At 46.6% G+C, this 20,182-nt stretch overlaps 1 protein-coding gene across 8 annotated transcripts in view; it reads left to right on the top strand.

The window, feature by feature from the left end:
- The window catches only part of C10H16orf71 (chromosome 10 C16orf71 homolog), a 154,071-nt gene that overhangs the window by 117,229 nt on the left and 16,660 nt on the right, over positions 1 to 20,182 (top strand). For 5 of the 8 annotated variants that reach the window (XM_030578613.1, XM_030578606.1, XM_030578608.1 and 2 more), the window contains 2 exons: positions 8,427 to 8,622; positions 12,188 to 12,282. The exons of 1 other annotated variant lie outside the window; for it this stretch is intronic. In XM_030578613.1, the coding sequence (XP_030434473.1) occupies positions 8,427 to 8,622; positions 12,188 to 12,282 (291 nt within the window). The remainder of the gene's footprint in view (positions 1 to 8,426; positions 8,623 to 12,187; positions 12,283 to 20,182) is intronic. 2 more of the 8 variants (XM_030578612.1, XM_030578610.1) reach the window with 2 other exon arrangements.

Raw genomic sequence — 20,182 nt, 5'->3', positions numbered from 1 at the left:
TCAGATCAAGCACACCCTTGCATCTATGGGTCCCTCCTTTATACAGTTTGGGCCTCTGATCTTGTCCCTGGGTAACAGATGATCAGCAGACAAAGGTCCCACCCTCAGGGCAAAGCTTCAAAAGGTTGAGTTCTTACATAACCAAAGAGGGTACATTTGCATACACCTCCCCCTAGAGATTTTGAGAAATCCACATAACTTTAAAAGTTCATTCTTGTCTGGAAAATCATTTGCTTTGGGACTCATTACCCCCTCCAGGGTTTAAATCCACCATGTCTCCCCACACAGGTGTTGTGTCCGATCCCACAATAACACAGTACCATTTTCATTTTTAATACAATGATCTCCTAACATACTTAAACTTAATTCAGGAAGATTGAACTTAATTCAGTAAGGTTTGTCCGAGACATTGCAGGAAATTGCCCTGTCGCTGTATTCAATTATTTTTTTGTCAAGGTACAGTCAAGGTCCAGACTCCGGAGAAAATAATACAAAAATAGTAACAATCATGATAATAATAAGTAAATTAAAAGATTTTGCTGATTGTTCAAAAGTGTCTGGCCCATGGTCTGCATATTGACTACCCCTGTTCTAAAGTAACAAACAAGTTGGGGGAGGGATGACTTTTCTTTAAAGAAAATAAAGAACACTTTTAGCCTCTATTTCTGCATCGCAAAAAAGACACAAACCCATCTTTTACAAAAAAACTCCTTGCAGGTCACCATTATGGGAGATCTGGGGTTCTTGGGAGTGGGTGGTAAGAGCTGAACACAATTTGAGTGTATCATAAGATTAAAAAAATAAAGAGGGGGTGATTTTTCTTTGACCACCAGAAACATACACGTATTTGGACAGCTATTTAAAAAGATCCAGTGTCTCTCAGAGGTGGAGGGGGTGGGAAGATTTAGAGAGCTGCTGTTTCATCTAAACTTCTTGACTTATTCTTGTATTTTTCCAGCTCTCCAGAGCAGCTGCTGAGCATTGATTTAGTTCCCTTAAGAGCCGATGACTAATGAGTTTAAAAATTACAGAGTATTGTTTGTTTGTTCATGAGGAAAAAGCGGGTTTTATTATTTTGGCAGGTTAGAAAGTGGAGATAATAGACTGACTGTAGCAGTGAGGTGCTGGAAGTACTTATACTGTTCAGGGTTCTGATTCCCATTCATAGAGAATGTCCGAGAGTCTTTCAGCCATGAGGTCAGCTTTTCACAAGATCCCAGGGTCAGATCTCCAAGGGCATAGCACCTACTGTTGGGGCCAGACTTTCACAAGAGCTCAGCTCCCAGTTAGGCACCCAATTAAAGGGGTAGATTTTCAAAAGCACATTTTGGGTGCTGGACTCTTCTGAAAATCTGGCTAAGTGTCACAATGGGAGCTGCTGGCTGCGGAGCTATTTTGCAGCTCTGGCCCCCTTTAAATGCCTGCATGGGAGCTGGGCACCTTTGTAAGTCTAGCCCCAATAAAGGACCAAATGTTCCAATTGCCGAGCACCCCACAGCTCCTAGGGAAGCATGTGCAGCCAATGTGCTGAGCTCTTTTGAAAATCTGGCCATGAATTTTGGTGACTAAATGGGAGCTGAGTACTTGAAAACCTGGTCCTGACTGCCAGTGCTGAACCCTTCTAAAAGTTCTGTCCGTGGTCTCCTGTCTCCTTCTCATTTGGGACCTGATCCAAAGTGCACAGAAGTCTTCTAAGTGTAAGAGACCCCACTTCCCTAAGAGAGAACAAGAGGAGGGAAAAGTCACCACTAAGACCAAGGAGCAAGGAGACTTCATGTCCCAGTGCGAGTACTGCCAAGGCTGTCATGGTACCAAGATGCTGGCACCACCAAGAAAGTTGTCTACTACTAAGCTGCCATGAAGCCTTCCAGCAAGCAACCCCATGTGGAAGCTTCATCAGATCAGATTCCTCCAAATTGAAGGACTCCTGAAAGGGCAAGGACTCTTCAAAAAAAAAAAAGTTGTCTTCACTACACCCGGTACCATTTCCTTCTATCCATAGCTATCAAAAGCATACAGACCAACCATCTGTACCATATCTGGTATCATACAGGTTCCTCTCTCATGGGGATCTCTGGGTTATGGACGAGCCCTAATCTCCTCTGTTGAAGAGTATGTGGGGGATTTCCCACCAGTACCCACTAGAACCAGCATACCTTCCAGCTGTCCCATACTTATATGAAGATTAATCTGTCGGTTCCAGCATGGCTGCCAGTCTCTCCTCAGTCCCCTGTACCCATCCGAGCATGAGTAGTGGTGCCTTTAGCTTCTCCACTGGAGACAGAAGAGGGCACTTCCTTGGACTCAGCCCCCATTTAGGATTCCATCCCTTTCCAATTCCAGACTCCTCCTTTGAGACCCCTTTAACCAGTCAACATATGACCCATCACCTTTAATAGGAGAATCCCTGGGTCCCACTCCCTTCCTTTATGCCTCCCCTCAGTGGGCCTTTTGTAACCCTTGAACCCCTTATGATAACCAGCTCTACAGGGTGCCCTCATGCAAAATGATCTGCAAAGATGAAAAGCCATCGGAATTTCAGGGCTCTCTTCCTCAAGAAGAGTCTGGAGAAACAGGACTTAAGGGTGAAGGACAAGACACCACCCTCCTCCTCCTGTCCAGACAAGGCAGCTCTGCCCCCCTACACAGATTATTTCAAGGCTTTTCAAGACCTAATGAAAGGCTTTAGTGAAGCTGTTTTCCAGCCTGTATTGAATCACTTGCTCAGCACCCTCCTGTGTGCTGAGGTACCACTCATAAATTCCCTGATGTGGAGCACCCACAGGGACAGTAACTCAAAGAAGAGAGGTTACTTACCTTCTACAGTGACTGGAGTTCTTCAAGATGTATTGTCCACTCCACCACCTGCTCTCCTTTCCCCTCAGCTTTGGAGTCCTGTTGGGCTTTGAGGTTGAAAAGGAAATGTAGCAGTGGCAGGCCTTGTACTGAAGCACGAAGGGCTGTAAGGGTGCAGGCACAGACCCGTGAGCACTGCTGACTAAATGAGTGTGCACGTTCTCTCATGCAGCCTCCATCTCGAGGAACTCCAGTTACTGGAGAGGTGAGTAATCTTTCATTGTTAGTAGCTGTTGCCCCATGGCACATGATACAAATGTTTGCTATGGTTTTCTAATCACATTAGTTACAATAGTACCTTTTAGCTATAGATTTTGGTGACTATAGTACCTTTTAGCTATAGATTCAGGATCAATAGTAATGTTAATCTAAAAAGAACACGAAGGCCAAATCAACAGAGCTGAAGTTCTCCCTCAGATTTTAGCCCCAACCCAATGGGTGTGGCTCTGCACTCAAATGATTACAGTATGCACAAATTGTACCTCTTCACTCATTAGATCTATTCCTTGTGTAGATTCAGAATCCTCTATTCAGACTTTGGGGGATGGGAGGAAAGGTTTTGCTGCTTTTTAGTCCTGCCAGGCCTGCAGAGCCAACACACACCTGGATTCTGATCTTTCTCATGCCTCAACACAATTGTTTACTACATTTCAATCAGCTACACAAGGCTGTCACTGAAGACAGTGAGGTTTCATGAGAGTAAATGAGGGCACTGTTTGGCCTATAGAACCTTTACTACTGGCGGCAGTGCACCAGAAGGAAAGAAGCCAGCTTGATTATCTGGACCCAGCATGAGGTTTTCAGGGTCAGCAGTTAGAAACATCACCTGAAAATGAAACACATTTTGCTAGGGAGCCATTGCAAGATAATAAATCTAGATCCCCTGCACTCGCATTTGTACTGGGTTTTTTCTTCATAATGGAACCGTACTTTAAAATAATAGCACTAGCACTGATAAAAAGTTTTCAAATCAGATGTTTTTTCACTGAGAAATTACCTTTATTATATGAAAAAGTTTGTAAAATTCTGTTGTCCTAAAAAAAATCTTTTGCCAAAAGTCTTTTGTGACATTTTAATTGAAATGTTTATCGAGATTTTTATCAAACATGTTTGAAACAGGTATTGAAATGGTTATCAGCATTTTTAATTTGCCAGTGACAAATGTTGATAATTTAGGCAAGGGTCTGGATAATATTCTTGATAAAAAAAAAAATTCTATCAAACATTTCCAAAAAGTGAAAAATGAGCCTGTTTCACTCGATGAAACAGAAACACATTTTTGAAAAAATTGAAATGCACTGTGAAATTCTTGATTTGAAAAATTGAAATATATTCTGTGGTGTTAAAATTCTTCCGCTAGTGCTTGACAGCACTTTTTTAGCACAGCACAGCCCTGTGAAGTTTTTGTATACATTTTCCATAGGCAATAATACCATGTGAATGATTTTGGACTCCAGTGACTTGTTTGTCAACTTTACCTAATTTCATGAGAAAAATGTCGTTAAATGCACAGGCGCCAACTTCCCCTCTGCCTGGTGGGGGCTTGAATTCTCCCTGGCCCTGCCCTTGGCCCTGCCCCTGCACCACCTCTGCCTGCCCCTGCACTGCGCTATCCCCACCCCCATTCCACCCCTTCCCCAAAGTCTCCACCCCACCTTTTCCCCCCAGCCCTGCTCCCTTCTCCCAAGTCCCTGCCCCTGCCCTTCCTCTTCTCCACCTCCTCTCCTGAGCACGCCATGTCCCCGCTCCTTCCCCTCCCTCCCAGAAAGTCCTAAGTGCCGCCAAACAGCTGTTAGATGGCAGGGGGGGTGGGAAGTGCTGGGAGGGTAGAGGAGGAGTGGGGACGCAGCACGCTATGGGAGTTTGGCTGCCGGTGGCTGTGGAGCATCCACTAATTTTTCCCCATGGGTGCTCCAGCCCCAGAGCACCCACGGAATCGTTGCCTATGGTTAGATGCATCAAGACTCTTAGGTAACTTGCTTAGCAACACCAACATCCCACAATGACACAGTCAAAGGCCATGGCATAATCTGTCATGTTGGATCATCAGTGCCTGTTTTGTTATTTCCCCTGGGGAATGCTCACTATTAGTTGGACAAGGAGTTTTCGCCAGATATTTGCAAGGGTTGAGAATGATGTCTAAGCTGCATTGTAGCAAATTGTGTTCCTTACCAGCTGACTCCTCTGTGTGGATGTGTGCGGCCATGCACCACATATGCCACAGTGGAATATTATAGTGTCCTCAGGGAAACCGGGTTTTGGTTTTGGTTCTTCCAAAGGATTTATCTTAAAACACCACTAGACCTATCTATGTATCTATCTTAGATGCCTTTATACAAATGCAAGAAGTATGGGTAATAAGCAGGAAGAACTGGAAGTGCTAATAAATAAATACAACTATGACATTATTGGCATTACTGAAACTTGGTGGGATAATACACACGACTGGAATGTTGGTGTGGATGGGTATAGTTTGCTCAGGAAGGATAGACAGGGGAAAAAAGGGAGGAGGTGTTGCCTTATATATTAAAAATGTACACACTTGGACTGAGGTGGAGATGGACATAGGAGACGGAAGGGTGGAGAGTCTCTGGGTTAGGCTAAAAGGGGTAAAAAACACAGGTGATGTCGTGCTGGGAGTCTACTACAGGCCACCTAATCAGGCGGAAGAGGTGGATGAGGCTTTTTTCAAACAACTAACAAAATCATCCAAAGCCCAAGATTTGGTGGTGATGGGGGACTTCAACTATCCAGATATATGTTGGGAAATAACACCGCGGGGCACAGACTATCCAATAAGTTCCTGGACTGCATTGCAGACAACTTTTTATTTCAGAAAGTTGAAAAAGCTACTGGGGGGAAGCTGTTCTAGACTTGATTTTAACCAATAGGGAGGAACTTGTTGAGAATTTAAAAGTAGAAGGAAGCTTGGGTGAAAGTGATCATGAAATCATAGAATTTGCAATTCTAAGGAAGGGTAGAAAGGAGTACAGCAGAATAGAGACAATGGATTTCAGGAAGGCGGATTTTGGTAAGCTCAGAGAGCTGATAGGCAAGGTCCCATGGGAATCAAGACTGAGGGGAAAAACAACTGAGGAAAGTTGGCAGTTTTTCAAAGGGACGCTATTAAGGGCCCAAAAGCAAGTTATTCCGATGGTTAGGAAAGATAGAAAATGTGGCAAAAGACCACCTTGGCTTACCCTTGAGATCTTGCGTGACCTACAAAATAAAAAGGCGTCATATAAAAAATGGAAACTAGGTCAGATCACGAAGGATGAATATAGGCAAATAACACAGGAATGCAGAGGCAAGATTAGAAAAGCAAAGGCACAAAATGAACTCAAATTAGCTATGGGAATAAAGGGAAACAAGAAGACTTTTTATCAATACATTAGAAGCAAGAGGAAGACCAAGGACAGGGTAGGCCCACTGCTCAATGAAGAGGGGGTAACAGTAACGGGAGACTTGGAAATGGCAGAGATGCTTAATGACTTCTTTGTTTCGGTCTTCACTGAGAAGTCTGAAGGAATGTCTAGTATAGTGAATGCTTACGGGAAGAGGGTAGGTTTAGAAGAGAAAATAAGGAAAGAGCAAGTAAAAAATCACTTAGAAAAGTTAGATGCCTGCAAGTCACCAGGGCCTGATGGAATGCATCCTAGAATACTCAAGGAGTTAATAGAGGAGGCATCTGAGCCTCTAGCTATTATCTTTGGGAAATCATGGGAGACGGGGGAGATTCCAGAAGACTGGAAGGGGGCAAATATAGTGCCCATCTATAAAAAGGGAAATAAAAACAACCCAGGAAACTACAGACCAGTTAGTTTAACTTCTGTGCCAGGGAAGATAATGGAGCAGGTAATCAAAGAAATCATCTGCAAACACTTGGAAGGTGGTAAGGTGATAGGGAATAGCCAGCATGGATTTGTAAAGAACAAATCATGTCAAACTAATCTGATAGCGTTCTTTGATAGGATAACGAGCCTTGTGGATAAGGGAGAAGCGGTGAATGTGATATACCTAGACTTTAGTAAGGCATTTGATACAGTTTCGCATGATATTCTTATAGATAAGCTAGGAAAGTACAATTTAGATGGGGCTACTATAAGGTGGGTGCATAACTGGCTGGATAACCGTACTCAGAGAGTAGTTGTTAATGGCTCCCAATCCTGCTGGAAAGGTATAACAAGTGGGGTTCCGCAGGGGTCTGTTTTGGGACCGGTTCTGTTCAATATCTTCATCAACGATTAGATGTTGGCATAGAAAGTACGCTTATTAAGTTTGCGGACGATACCAAACTGGGAGGGATTGCAACTGCTTTGGAGGGACAGGGTCAAAATTCAAAATGATCTGGACAAATTGGAGAAATGGTCTGAGGTAAACAGGATGAAGTTCAATAAAGATAAATGCAAAGTGCTCCACCTAGGAAGGAACAATCAGTTTCACACATACAGAATGGGAAGAGACTGTCTAGGAAGGAGTATGGCAGAAAGAGATCTAGGGGTCATAGTGGACCACAAGCTTAATATGAGTGAACAGTGTGATACTGTTGCAAAAAAAGCAAACATGATTCTGGGATGCATTAACAGGTGTGTTGTAAACAAGACACGAGAAGTCATTCTTCCGCTTTACTCTGCGCTGGTTAGGCCTCAACTGGAGTATTGTGTCCAGTTCTGGGCACCGCATTTCAAGAAGAGATGTGGAGAAATTGGAGAGGGTCCAGAGAAGAGCAACAAGAATGATTAAAGGTCTTGAGAACATGACCTATGAAGGAAGGCTGAAGGAATTGGGTTTGTTTAGTTGGAAAAGAGAAGACTGAGAGGGACCTGATAGCAGTTTTCAGGTATCTAAAAGGGTGTCATCAGGAGGAGGGAGAAAACTTGTTCACCTTGGCCTCCAATGGTAGAACAAGAAGCAATGGACTTAAACTGCAGCAAGGGAGATTTAGGTTGGACATTAGGAAAAAGTTCCTAACTGTCAGGGTAGTTAAACACTGGAATAGGTTGCCTAGGGAAGTTGTGGAATCTCCATCGCTGGAGATATTTAAGAGTAGGTTAGATAAATGTCTATCAGGGATGGTCTAGACAGTATTTGGTCCTGCCATGATGGCAGGGGACTGGACTCGATGACCTCTCGAGGTCCCTTCCAGTCCTAGAGTCTATGAGTCTATGTATATGTTTGTGAAAGCTGCCATGTTGGGACTGAACCAGCGGCTTCCAGAGCTAAAAGCAAAAGCTGCTACAGCTTGAGCTAAACAGACACAGGTCCCTAGCTGGTGCTGTAACAGAATCATATTCTTTGAGGATTGGGTGCAGAGTGGGCCCTGTAACATACACTCTCTAGTGGGCTGCATGTGCACATGTGCTGGTTTGGTGATCTTGGGGAGATATTGTGGCAGCTCTGTCTGCAGAGATCATGGCCATTTATAGTGTACAGAGGACAGGAAGCAGGGAAGATTGACCAATGAGTTTGCTTACGGTATGGATGTTGTTAGCCATTGGAAGTTTGCCAGGTGTATCTAATACTCAACATGAATCAGTGTAATTTGTTTCTCTCCCTGCTTTTCTTTTCAGGAGCCTTCAATTTTAGAAGCTCACTGCAGCTACCTCACTTCTGGTTCCTCCCTTGTGTTGTGCCTGCAGAGAGAGAATGCTGTAAAGAAGCTGGTAGATTTATTGGGGCCAGAGGACCCTGTGCTGGCTCAAACACTAGACCCATGCCTTTGGAGGGCTCAGTATGGTGCCAGCTCAATACAAAATGGATTTTACGGTGGGTCTCCAAGTTATGAAAAATTTGTTTGAGGGACTCACATATGCCAAGGGAAACAAATATGCACTGCTATTACTACTTCAAGTGTTGCCAGTCTAGAGAGACCCTTAGGGAGGCTTCTCCACACTGGCGCCAAAGCCCAGAAGCCTGTGGAAGCTTTGGCTGTGTGTAGTGGCTGTGCAGAATTCCTCGGTAGAGATGTGTAAACAGGCATGGCTCCATTGCAGCCTTGGTTCTGGCCAAAGCCACCAAAGTGGTAAGTCAGAATTTTCCTTTGATTCCTTGACTTTCAACTCGGTGGTCTTCTCATCTTTCTCCCTTGTGTGGAGTGGTTGTCATGCAAATAAGCTGAACCAGCTATAGAGAAATTAGTAGTTTTTAAAATAAATCAGTAAGCTTAGAAGGCACATGGATTTTGGTCCATAGATACCATCTCTAGCCTCATTAGGTTAGTTAGGTTTTTCTATTTAGTTCCACTCCGTGTCACCAAATCACCCTCCTTCCCCATCCTTCTCTGTGCTGGACTTGAGGGCACTCAACAGATTGAGATGCATGTTCAAGGTCAGGATGACAGTCTCCTTCAGAGCTTTTGTAAATTCATAAGGGTGGCTTGGTGCTCTTTGCCTCAAAGACTCATACTTCCATCCATCCATCTGGCCAGCTTACAGATGGGAAGTATCTTTTTGGCATCCAACAGGATCTGTGCCAGTACAAAGTTCTATTGTTTGGCCTTTCTGTTACATACACAGTATTTACCAACTGCCTCAGTCCGACAACAGCTCCCTTGCAAAGAAAGAGAATCCACATCTTCCTCTACATCAGCAAACAGTCAGTGAAGGTGTGGATGCCTCAAGGAATGCAGTTCTCCCTTCAAGAGTTGTTCTCTATTCCAATGCTTAGGTTTATGGATAAACCAAGAGAAATCTGTCTCCACGTCCACTCAGATGATCCCATCCATGGGAGTAATTGAAGATTAGGGTTTACCTGCCTGAAAGATTTGAAGAAATACTCAGAACTCTTTAATTGGCACAAACCCATCCTGAAAACCCCACTTCTCATGTTCCTAACAGGTTGATAGATTTGCATATCCTGAAAACTCTGTGAATGAGATCTCCTCAGGCATGGTTGAAAGAGGTCAAAGTATTTCAAAAAATAAGAGTTGACATGATGGGACCATTGTGAATCAGTGTATCGCCTATGAAGTCTGGAGTTCATGTTGACTTACATCAGCTGATGATTTGGCCCCAGAATGCCTGTTCCTCAAAAGCAGCGAAGAGTCCTGTGGCACCTTTTAGACTAACAGACTTATTGGAGCATGAGCTTTCGTGGATGAATACCCTTCTGATACTTGTTCCTCAAAAGGTTACACAGCCCACACAATGTCTGCAGAAGGGTTCCCTTAGAGTCACTAGTCCCATTCATTGCCTCCATCACATAGCTGGGCTAGCTGACACCCACAATCGGTGTACCCCTGCATGCAGAAACCAGATTACACATCAGTGTACTGGAGCTGAGAGTAATTTGGCTGGCACTCAACAGCTTCCTTCCACACATTGCATGGAAGGCAATACAACTGGTAACAGTGTACTCTGTAATTTGTCAAGGCAGGGCAGGGTCCAGCCTGCTGTGCCAAGAAGCAGTTCATCTTTGGAAATGGGGCATTCATCAGTTCATCACGCCCCTACTCCAAGCAAGGAAAAAGCACTTGAAGATACACTGAGCAGGAAGAGCAACATTCAGCATGGACCGATCAGTGATCAAGAGAGGATTACCCAAGAAGATTTCTTTGCCATGTGAAAAAAAACGAAGTACCCTTATGTTTGCTCCAGACAAAGGCAAATTTCTGTCTCCCTGCCAGATGTCTTCTTACTGAACTGGAGCAGACACTAATTGTGTGGGTTTCCTCCCATAGCAGCAGTCCCTAGTGTGGTCAAGATAATCAGGCAAAACATGGCTAGAATTCTGCTGATAGCACCAAACTGAGCCATGCAGTTTTTAATACCAGCAGTTGACCAGCCTGTACCACTTACCTTCTTTTCTGGACCTTCTTTTTCCACACCAAGGTCCAGCGTGTCTGATACCCTGTGGTCCTGCATCTTGTGTGATCATTTACACTTGTGCAAAGGGGCTGTAAAAGTCTCCTGTTCTGGTTTGGGAGCATTTTACACCCACTCTGCAGAGGTTTAAATGACTTTCACAAGGTATAGGGCAAGGGCAAATCTGGCCTAAGGGCTCTGCAGCTGGCAGCATGATTTATACACCAATGATCATTATATTATAAACTGCTGGGGTCAGGGTTGTCTCTCACGTTATGTCTGTACTGACTGAAGTCTCTGGGAGCTATTGTACCACAAATTAATATTCATATTTTGCATCTATGCAGCCTGTAATGGTGAGCACTCTCCAGAGGGTAGCAGGCTTTGGTGCAGTGAACTGTTGCATCCCAGGAGCATGGGTCTGCCCTGACACATCAAAAGGGTGCTTGAATTCCAGTCCAAGGGAATAATGTTTCTTTCTCTAGTGTCTTCCAAGCAGTGTAAATACAGCCTCACAGCACTCCTATGCTGTACAAAAATCTCATTATCCCTATTTTGCAGAAGGGGAAACTGAGGCATGTGGTGGTTCAATGACTTTCCCAGCACATCACAAGTCAGTTAGTGTCACGTCTAGGATTGGGACCCAGACCTTCTGCCTCCCAGTCTTGTGCTTTAACCAAAAGTCCATCCTCCTCCTCTTATGTCCCCCCCACATATTGTCCTACTCTCCAAAATCCTGATATCATCAGAGGTGTATAGTGGAGCATGATTAAACAACACATTTTGCCTCATGTTTGAGCTGTGCCTACTGATGAAAATTCTGAGCCACTAAAGTAATAACAGAGTGACTATCACAAAGTGGGTATTCACCCACGAAAGCTCATGCTCCAATACGTTTGTTAGTCTATAAGGTGCCACAGGACTCTTTGCTGCTTCTACAGATCCAGACTAACACAGCTAACCCTCTGATATCTCAGCTATGTTCCCAGTAACTAACTGTTGTAGTGGTGCTTGTGATGGCGACACTTATGACACTCATTCCTTCTGGGAGCGGCTGATATTTAAAGGAAAAGAAAGGTCCAAATTCTGTTCTCAGTTATGCTACTGTAAACTATCACCACCAGTGTTACTGAGACCATTAGTAGCTCCCTCCCATCCAATAACACCTGACTGATGTGATCTAGACAGCATGGGAGCCATGGTAGTGGACTGTCACCGCAGTGTGAACTGTTTCACTGACTACTGCCAATGATTCCCATTATTACCCTGCTAGGAAATGAAAAGAGTCTTGTTTTGTATGAAGAACAAGCTGAGAAATAATAGAGCAAAATCAAAATACCAAGAAGACAGTGAAGCAAATGTAAATATAATGGCTTTAAATGTTTGCTGTGACTGTATATAACAGCTGCCCTTTAAAGCAATTCCTTCAGTAAGTTGCGCGCCATCAATCTTGCAGGTAGATGAGTGTGAGCCTAAAGAACGTTTAATTCCTGGCCTGATAGAATCCTCTCCTTGTGTCTGTCTGTCAGGCTCCAGATCCTATCACGCTGCTGTCCGAGATACAAAGTTGTTTTTTCCAGAAGGGCTGTGCTGTGCCGATTGGCGGGTGCTAAAGGAAGAAGAGGTAGGATTCTGCCCTGGCCTGAAGAATGTCCTGTCCTGGCCTGAAGAATATCAGAGCAATAATTGTGGCCCTATTACCCCAGAACTCTGATCCTCTTCCTCTTTATGTTCCCTATGGGCAGCAGCAGTGGAAGTGCACTAAGAGTGGGGTGGCTATAGGCACCTGAACCATGTTCCTGCCCCCCTGCGCTGCCCCTTCCTCCTGTGCCCCTCCCTCCCTCACCCTTGCACTGCTCCTTTCCCCTCAGCTCCTGCCCTTGTGCTGCCCATTCCCCCCAAGCTCCCTCCCTCATGCTGCCCTTCCCCCGAGCCCTCGCTCTTGCCCTTGCACTGCCCCTTCTCCTTGAGCTCCCGCCCTTGTGCTGCCCCTTCCCCCCAAGGAACCATCCTCACATTGCTCCTTCCTCCCTGTGGCCCCACTCCCACCCTTGCGCTGCCCCTTTCCCTGGAGCTCCCGCCCTCGCACCACTCCTTCCTCCCTGAGCCGTCACTCCTGCCCTTGGGCCATCCTTTCCCCTGGAGCTCCCACCCTCACACCGCTCCTTCCTCCCTGAACCCTCACTCCCACCCTTGAGCTCTCGCCCTTGTGCTGCCCCTTCCCAAGGAACCATCCTGACACCTCTCCTTCCTCCCCGAGCCCTCACTCCCACCCTTGCGCTGCCTCTTCCCCTGGAGCTCCCACCCTCACACGGCTCGTTCCTCCCTGAGCCCTCATTCCTACCCTTGCATTGCCCCTTCTCCTTGAGCTCCCACTCTTGTGCTGCCCCTTCCCCCCCGATCTCTCGCTCCTGCCCTTGCACTGCCCATTCCCCCCAAGCTCCCGCCCTCATGCTGCCCCTTCCTCCTGATCCCTCGCTCCTGCCCTTATGCTGCCTCTTCCCCTTGAGCTCCCACCCTCGCACCGCTCCTTCCTCCCTGAGCCCTCACTCCCACCCTTGCACTGCCCCTTCCCCTGGAGCTCCCACCCTCACACTGCTCCTTCCTCCCTGAGCCCTCACTCCCACCCTTGCACTGCCCCTTCCCCGGAGCTCCCACCCTCACACCACTCCTTCCTCCCTGAGCCCTCGCTCCTGCCCTTGGGCCGCCTGTTCCCTTTGAGCTCCCGCCCTCGTGCCACCCATTACCCCTGAGGCTCCAACCTCACGCTGCCCCTTCCCCCAAAGACCCCACCCCCTGCTTGCTCCTCTCTGCCCCTTCTCCCAATGCTCATCCTTATGACCAGTAAAAAGTGGGGGGAACCATGGTCTCCTGGCTCCCCCTGTTTTGGTGCCCCTACCTAAGGGTTTATTTTCCATCTACCCTAAACATTGACTTGGGTAAGGTCTTTGATACTGTCTCGCATGACCTTCTCAAAAACAAACTAGGGAAATACAACCTAGATGGAGTTGCTATAAGGTGGATGCATAACCGGTTGGAAAACCATCCCCAGAGAGGAGTTATCAGTGGTTCACAGTGAAGCTGGAAGGGCACAGAGAAAATAATAAATTATAATTGGAGATATACCTATCTCCTAGAACAGACCTTGAGTCTAGCCCCCTGCCTTCACTAGCAGGACCAAGTACTGACTTTTGGCCTAGATCCCTAAGTGACCCCCCTCAAGGATTGAACTTACAACCCTGGGTTTAGCAGGCCAATGCTCAAACACTGAGCTATCCCTCCCCACAGACAAGTGGGGTCCTGCAGGGTTCAGTCCTGGGTCCGGTTCGGTTCAATATCTTCATCAAAGATTTAGATAATGACACAGAGAGTACACTTATAAAGTTTGTGGACGATACCAAACTGGGAGAGGTTGCAAATGCTGTGGAGGATAGGATTAAAATTCAAAATGATTTGGACAAACTGGAGAACTGGTCTGAAGTAAATAGAATGAAATTCAATAAGGATAAATGCAAAGGACTCCATTTAGGAAGGAACAATCAATTGCACACATACAAAATGGGAAATGACTGCCTGGGAAATGAGTACTGCAGAAAGGGATCTGGGGGTCTGTAGCCGGGTGGATCCCTGCTCCTGCCCTGAAGGGGTTAAAAGCAGCCCTGGGAAGGGGCCGTAGCTGGAGCTAGAAGCCTGGGCTGATGGCAGGAGTGGCTGCAGCTGGGGGCCATGCCCCAAACTGAGCACCAGGGCCTAATAAGAAGGCCAGGGAAGCCAAGGGCAGATAGTCTCTCTCTGTGTTCAGAGAGAGAAGGGCCTGGCTGCAGGGAACCAAACAAGGTACCTAGAGTAAAGCAGGGCTGGGGAAAGGCAGTGGAAATGGGGAGCTCCTGCCTGGAAAGCCCCAAGCTGTGGCCTAGAATTAGGCCAGGAGGTACTGGGGTTGTAGGGTGCAACCCAGGGGTAGGCCAAGACAGCAGGTCCAAACCCCTTTGCTGATGATGAGTGGCTGATACTGCAGTCTGCCCCAGGGTGTGGGGCTAGACAATGACTGGCAGTAGCCTACACCGAAGCAAAGTGGGGCTAAAGGGTGGGGGGTTCCCAGGGTGGGAAAACCCCTAAGGAAGAGGGGTTACTGCCAGGGAGGCAGAACCCCACATAAAAGGGGCATCGGGGTCCAGGGAGGGACACGGGGCCAGTAGCCGAAAGGCAGATCACCGATCTGCAGAGGGTGCTCTGAGCTGGAATTTGAGCTAATTCCCAGGACAACCAGCAGGAGGCACTGTGGGGGTGAGTCCGCCCGTTTACAGGGTCACACTGGATCACAAGCTAAATATGAGTCAATTTACTGTTACTGTTGCAAAAAAAGCAAACATCATTCTGGGATGTATTAACAGTAAGCAAGACACATGAAATAATTTTTCCGCTCTACTCTGCATTGGTTAGACCTCAATGAGTATTTTGTCCAGTTCTGGGCACCACATTTCAGGAAAGATGTGGCCAAATTGGAGAAAGCCCAGAGGAAAGCAAAAAAAATGATTAAATGTCTAGAAAACATGACCTATGAGGAAAGATTTAAAGAACTAGGTGTGTTTAGTCTGGAGAAGAGAAGACTGAGGGGGGACATAATACCAGTTTTCAAATACATAAAACCTCTAAGGAGGGAGATTCCACCACCTCCCTAGGTAACCGTTTTCAGTGCTTCACTACCCTCCTAGTGAAAAAGAGTTTCCTAATATGCAGCCTAAACCTCCCCCACTGCAACGTGAGACCATTACTCCTTGCTACCCCTGAGAACAGTCTAGATCCATCCTCTTTGGAACCCCCTTTCAGGTAGTTGAAAGCAGCTATCAAATCCCCCTTCATTCTTCTCTTCTGCAGACTAAAAAATCCCAGTTCCCTCAGCCTCTCCTCATAAGCCATGTGCTCCAGCCCCGTAATCATTTGTGTTGCCCTCTGCTGGACTCTTTCCAATTTTTCCACATCCTTCCTTTAATATGGGGCCCAAAACTGGACCCAGTACTCCAGATGAGGCTCACCAATGTCAAATAGAGGGGAATGATCACGTCCCTCGATCTGCTGGCAATGCCCCTACTTATACAGCCCAAAATGCCATTAGTCTTCTTGACAACAAAGGCACACTGTTGACTCATATCCAGCTTCTCGTCTACTGTAACGTCTATGTCCTTTTCTGCAGAACCACTTCCTAGCCATTCAGTCCCTAGTCTGTAAAAGTGCATGGGATTCTTCCATCCTAAGTGCAGGACTCTGCACTTGTCCTTGTTGAACCTCATCAGATTTCTTTTGGCCCAATCCTCTCTTTTTTCTAGGTCTCTCTGTATCCTGTCCCTACCCTGCAGCATATCTACCACTTCTCCCAGTTTAGTGTCATCTGCAAACTTGCTGAGGGTGCAGTCCACACCATCCTCCAGATCATTAATAAAGATATTGAACAAAACCTGCCCCAGGACCGACCCCGGGGCACTCTGCTTGATACCGGCTGCCATCTAGACATGGAGCCATTGATCACTACCTGTTGAGCCCGACGATCTAGTCAGCTTTCTATCCATCTTATAGTCCGTTCATCCAGCCCATATTTCTTTAACTTGCTGGGAAGAATACTGTGGGAGACCATATCAAAAGCTTTGCTAAAGTCAAGGAATATCATGTCCACTGCTTTCCCCTCATCCACAGAGCCAGTTATCTCATCATAGAAGGTAATTAGGTTAGTCAGGCATGACTTGCCCTTGGTGAATTCATGCTGACTGTTCCTGATCACTTTCCTCTCCTCTTAGTATTTCAGAATTGATTCCTTGAGGCCATGCTCCATGATTTTTTCAGAGACTGAGGTGAGGTTGACTGGCCTGTAGTTCCCCAGATCCTCCTCCTTCCCTTGTTTCAGTCATCCGGGACCTTTTTCCAGTCATCCAGGACCTCCCCCGATCACCATGAGTTTTCAAAAATAAAGGCCAATGGTTCTGCAATCACATCCGCCAACTCCTTTAGCACCCTCGGATGCAGCGCATCCAGCCCCAAGGGCTTGTGCTTGTCCAGCTTTTCTTAATAGCCCTGAACCACTTCTTTCTCCACAGAGGGCTGGTCACCTCCTCCCCATGCTGTGCTGCCCAGTGCAGCAGTCTGGGAGCTGACCTTGTTTGTGAAGACAGAGGCAAAAAAAGCATTGAGTACATTAGCTTTTTCCACATCCTCTGTCACTAGGTTGCTCCCTCATTCAGTAAGGGGCCCACACTTTCCTTGACTTTCTTCCTGTTGCTAACATACCTGAAGAAACCTTTCCTGTTACTCTTAACATCTCTTGCTAGCTGCAACTCCAAGTGTGATTTGGTCTGAAACTTTAGAACCAGGATTCCCCAACTGAGTCAACAGGGGTGTTTCTGAAGTGGCTCACTGGCAACGAGAGTTATAGACAGAAGCAATCTAGCCTTTCTGACATTCAGGGGGTAGAAAACAAGAGTCTGATTTGCCAAGCCACTGAGCATCTGCAGCTCCCAACAACATGAGTTAGACATGGAGGTGTGCAACACTTCTGAAAATCATGCCCCAGGGCTTTTCTTGAGGCACAGTACTGAGGAACCTAATCGAACAGGTCTGGCATTCTCCCAGTCCTCCTGCCCCTGCACCATACAATTGCACAGAGCCACAGAAAGCTGCAGGGAATGATGTGGAAGAAGAGATTTTTCCCAGGGCTTTCCCTGAGTCACATTAATTTCAAGAGAATCCCATTTGCAAAACAGATGGGAAGAAAAATACTTGGTAAAAATTTACTTGATAAGAAAGACTTCTCTGGGGGTTGTCTTGCAAGAAATACTGTGCTGGAGGACCCCGTTAGAATATATAACACCTGGGGGATAAGGAGCCTCATCCTAGACCAGCAACCCAGTCATCTCCATCCCATTCCATTTCATAGTAGATTCAGTGTTGAATACATGGGTGGAGAAACAGGCTTACACTGGGAAAGGAGCAACAGAAGGTCAGGTGAAACCCTGCTTCTTCAAATTTCATGCAGTACATGACATGAGAGCCTTCTTCCCTTTCCATCTATGGAATATTTAGAATAAAACACCTGTGTGAACTATTTTTCTGCTCCCAGCCTCTTGCTGGTGAGACTGGGAGGAGCTGGGACTGTTGCAGAGGCAATGCACTTAGTTTGCTCTTATATACAAAGATTGTAGGTGCCTCAGAAATCCTTGCCAGCTCCTGGCCAGAGGCTATATTCAGGTCCAAGGGAAGGGAGTGAACCATGCCACTCGAGCTACCTTGCCTGCCAACTAAGGAGTGTAACTGATGGGCTGTAAAAGGAGTCCTGTCCAGTCCTCCCTGGCTGGGAAGATGTTAGCTATGATGTAAGGCCTCAAGGGTGAAGGACAGAAAGCAGTGGGAAATGAGGGACACTAAACCTTCAAGAAAGACATAGAAGTACCTTGGGGAATATAGAGGAGCAAGAGCTCCATGCCCAGACAGAGACTCCCCTGCCCTGAGATTAGCTTGAACACTTCCTATTCGGGGAGTGCTTGGAGATGGGAACGCAAGGCAGCAAAGGGTTAGGTTTTACAATGAATTGTTGCACTAACCATCCACCTCAAGAGCCAAGGGATTTAGGAAATAAATTAAAATCTGTATGCTGGTTCTGTCCGGCGTGGGCATTTATCCAGATCCACCATGTGGTCTGCAATCATCTGCAGTCTCTGTTCGGAAGAGTTTCAGTCTCTGAAATAGCTCTGTGGGAAGCCCTGCACTGGAATAGCACTGCACGCTGGGGCCCAAACTGAGGTGCACGGGCACAGCTGTGTGAGATCTTAGGGCTGCAATAGCCAGGGGGCTGCAGGTCAGGAGTGAGGTGTGCTGGCAGAGCTGTGAAGGGGCTCGGGCTGAGAAGTAGAGGATCACAAAGGGCTGCTGGCCAGGAGGAGGTGTAATGATAGACTTGTGCTGTGGAAGCCTATACAGCAATTGGCTGGATTATGTCTGGGACTAGCTGCTAGGCCTTCACTTTCATAAAAACCACTTCCTCCCAAACACATCTGTCCTGAAAACATTACAGACAGCTCATTGCTAGTGTCCGCTACTGAGGGAAGGCTAGACAAGGAGGCCAGACTAGATGATCACAATGGTTCCTTCTGGCCTTGGAATCTATGAATCTGTGATGGGGAACAAAAAGACTTATCAGCAACCCCTCTTCTTCCCTCCCGTCCTGCTGCTTCCTCACTGTCCCCAAATCCCCATTATGCCTCCGTGCTGGCTCTTCCCACTTCCTGCCTGTGCCCTGCCCTTTCCCAGCCTGACGGAAAGAGCCACACAGACACAGCCTCGGGGGCAGGTAGGTCACATCAAGAGAGTGGGTTGGTTAGGAAAGTCCAGATTAGCTCCTCATGAAAGTCCTAACATGACCTGTCTCTCAATGATCACAAACCCTCCTCATCCCCATCCTGGGGGCCCCACACAAACCCCAGATCAGTCCTGTAGGTGATGCACACCTGGGAATTAGCCAGTATCATAAGGTTAAGAGGCAGGAAAAGGCAAGTGGGAGGAAGGGTGAATCCAGTGCTTAATTACTGTGTTAGATGGACCCTTTCTTTGCTTGTAGCTGCAAAAGGATGGCACCAATCCCTAGGACATACAACATACCTCCAGGCAAGCTATTCCTATAAAGGCACCATCTTAAACAGTGGGGCCTTGTACTTGTCATATGTACCAGCAATGCAAGGGTTAAATGGTTTAGGCTGACAGGAACTTAATCCACCAGTGAAAAACTACGTAGGTTGCCTGTAGCTAAAATGAAATGAGAAGCCTTTACCTTCCTGGTAGCTATTCTGATTTTATTTTCCAGTATGATCCTCTCATCCAAAGAGTTGGGGAGCTAGAAATGCTGCACTTATGCCAGAGGAAGAGGAGCCTTTGACATGAATATGTGGGTTGATTCTTAGAGATTAGAGAGTCTGGCCTTGGCAGGGACTTTAGCTGTAGCATCTTTTAAAAAATGACAGGGCGCTATCCTGAATTAACCACAAAGAAGGGGTAATGCATGCAGAGCGTTCCTTCAGCTCCTGACTACATGACAGGGCCTTTCCTAGGCTGGCAATTACAGGTGTATGCAACATCCTGACAAAACACTTCACAGCTTGCCTGAATCACTATTTACAAAGCTTCACCCCTCCTGATTACAGAATCACAGAAGATTAGGATTGGAAGAGACCTCAGGAGGTCATCTAGTCCAACCCCCTGCTCAAAGCAGGACCAACTCCAACTAATCATCCCAGTCAGGGCTTTTTCAAGCCGAGCCTTAAAAACCTCTAAGGATGGAGATTCCACCATCTTCATAGGTAATCCATTCCAGTGCTTCACCACCCTCCTAGTGAAATAGTGTTTCCTAATATCCAACCTAGACCTACCCCACTGCAACTTGAGACCATTACTCCTTGTTCTGTCATCTGCCACCACTGAGAACAGCCGAGCTCCATCCTCTTTGGAACCTCCCTTCATGTAGTTGAAAGCAGCTATCAAATCCC

Source organism: Gopherus evgoodei, chromosome 10 (genome assembly GCF_007399415.2).
Source record: "Gopherus evgoodei ecotype Sinaloan lineage chromosome 10, rGopEvg1_v1.p, whole genome shotgun sequence".
NCBI classification, from domain to species: Eukaryota; Metazoa; Chordata; order Testudines; family Testudinidae; genus Gopherus; species Gopherus evgoodei.
Note: the sequence above shows the minus strand (reverse complement) of the source record. Positions and strands in the feature narration are given on the sequence as shown.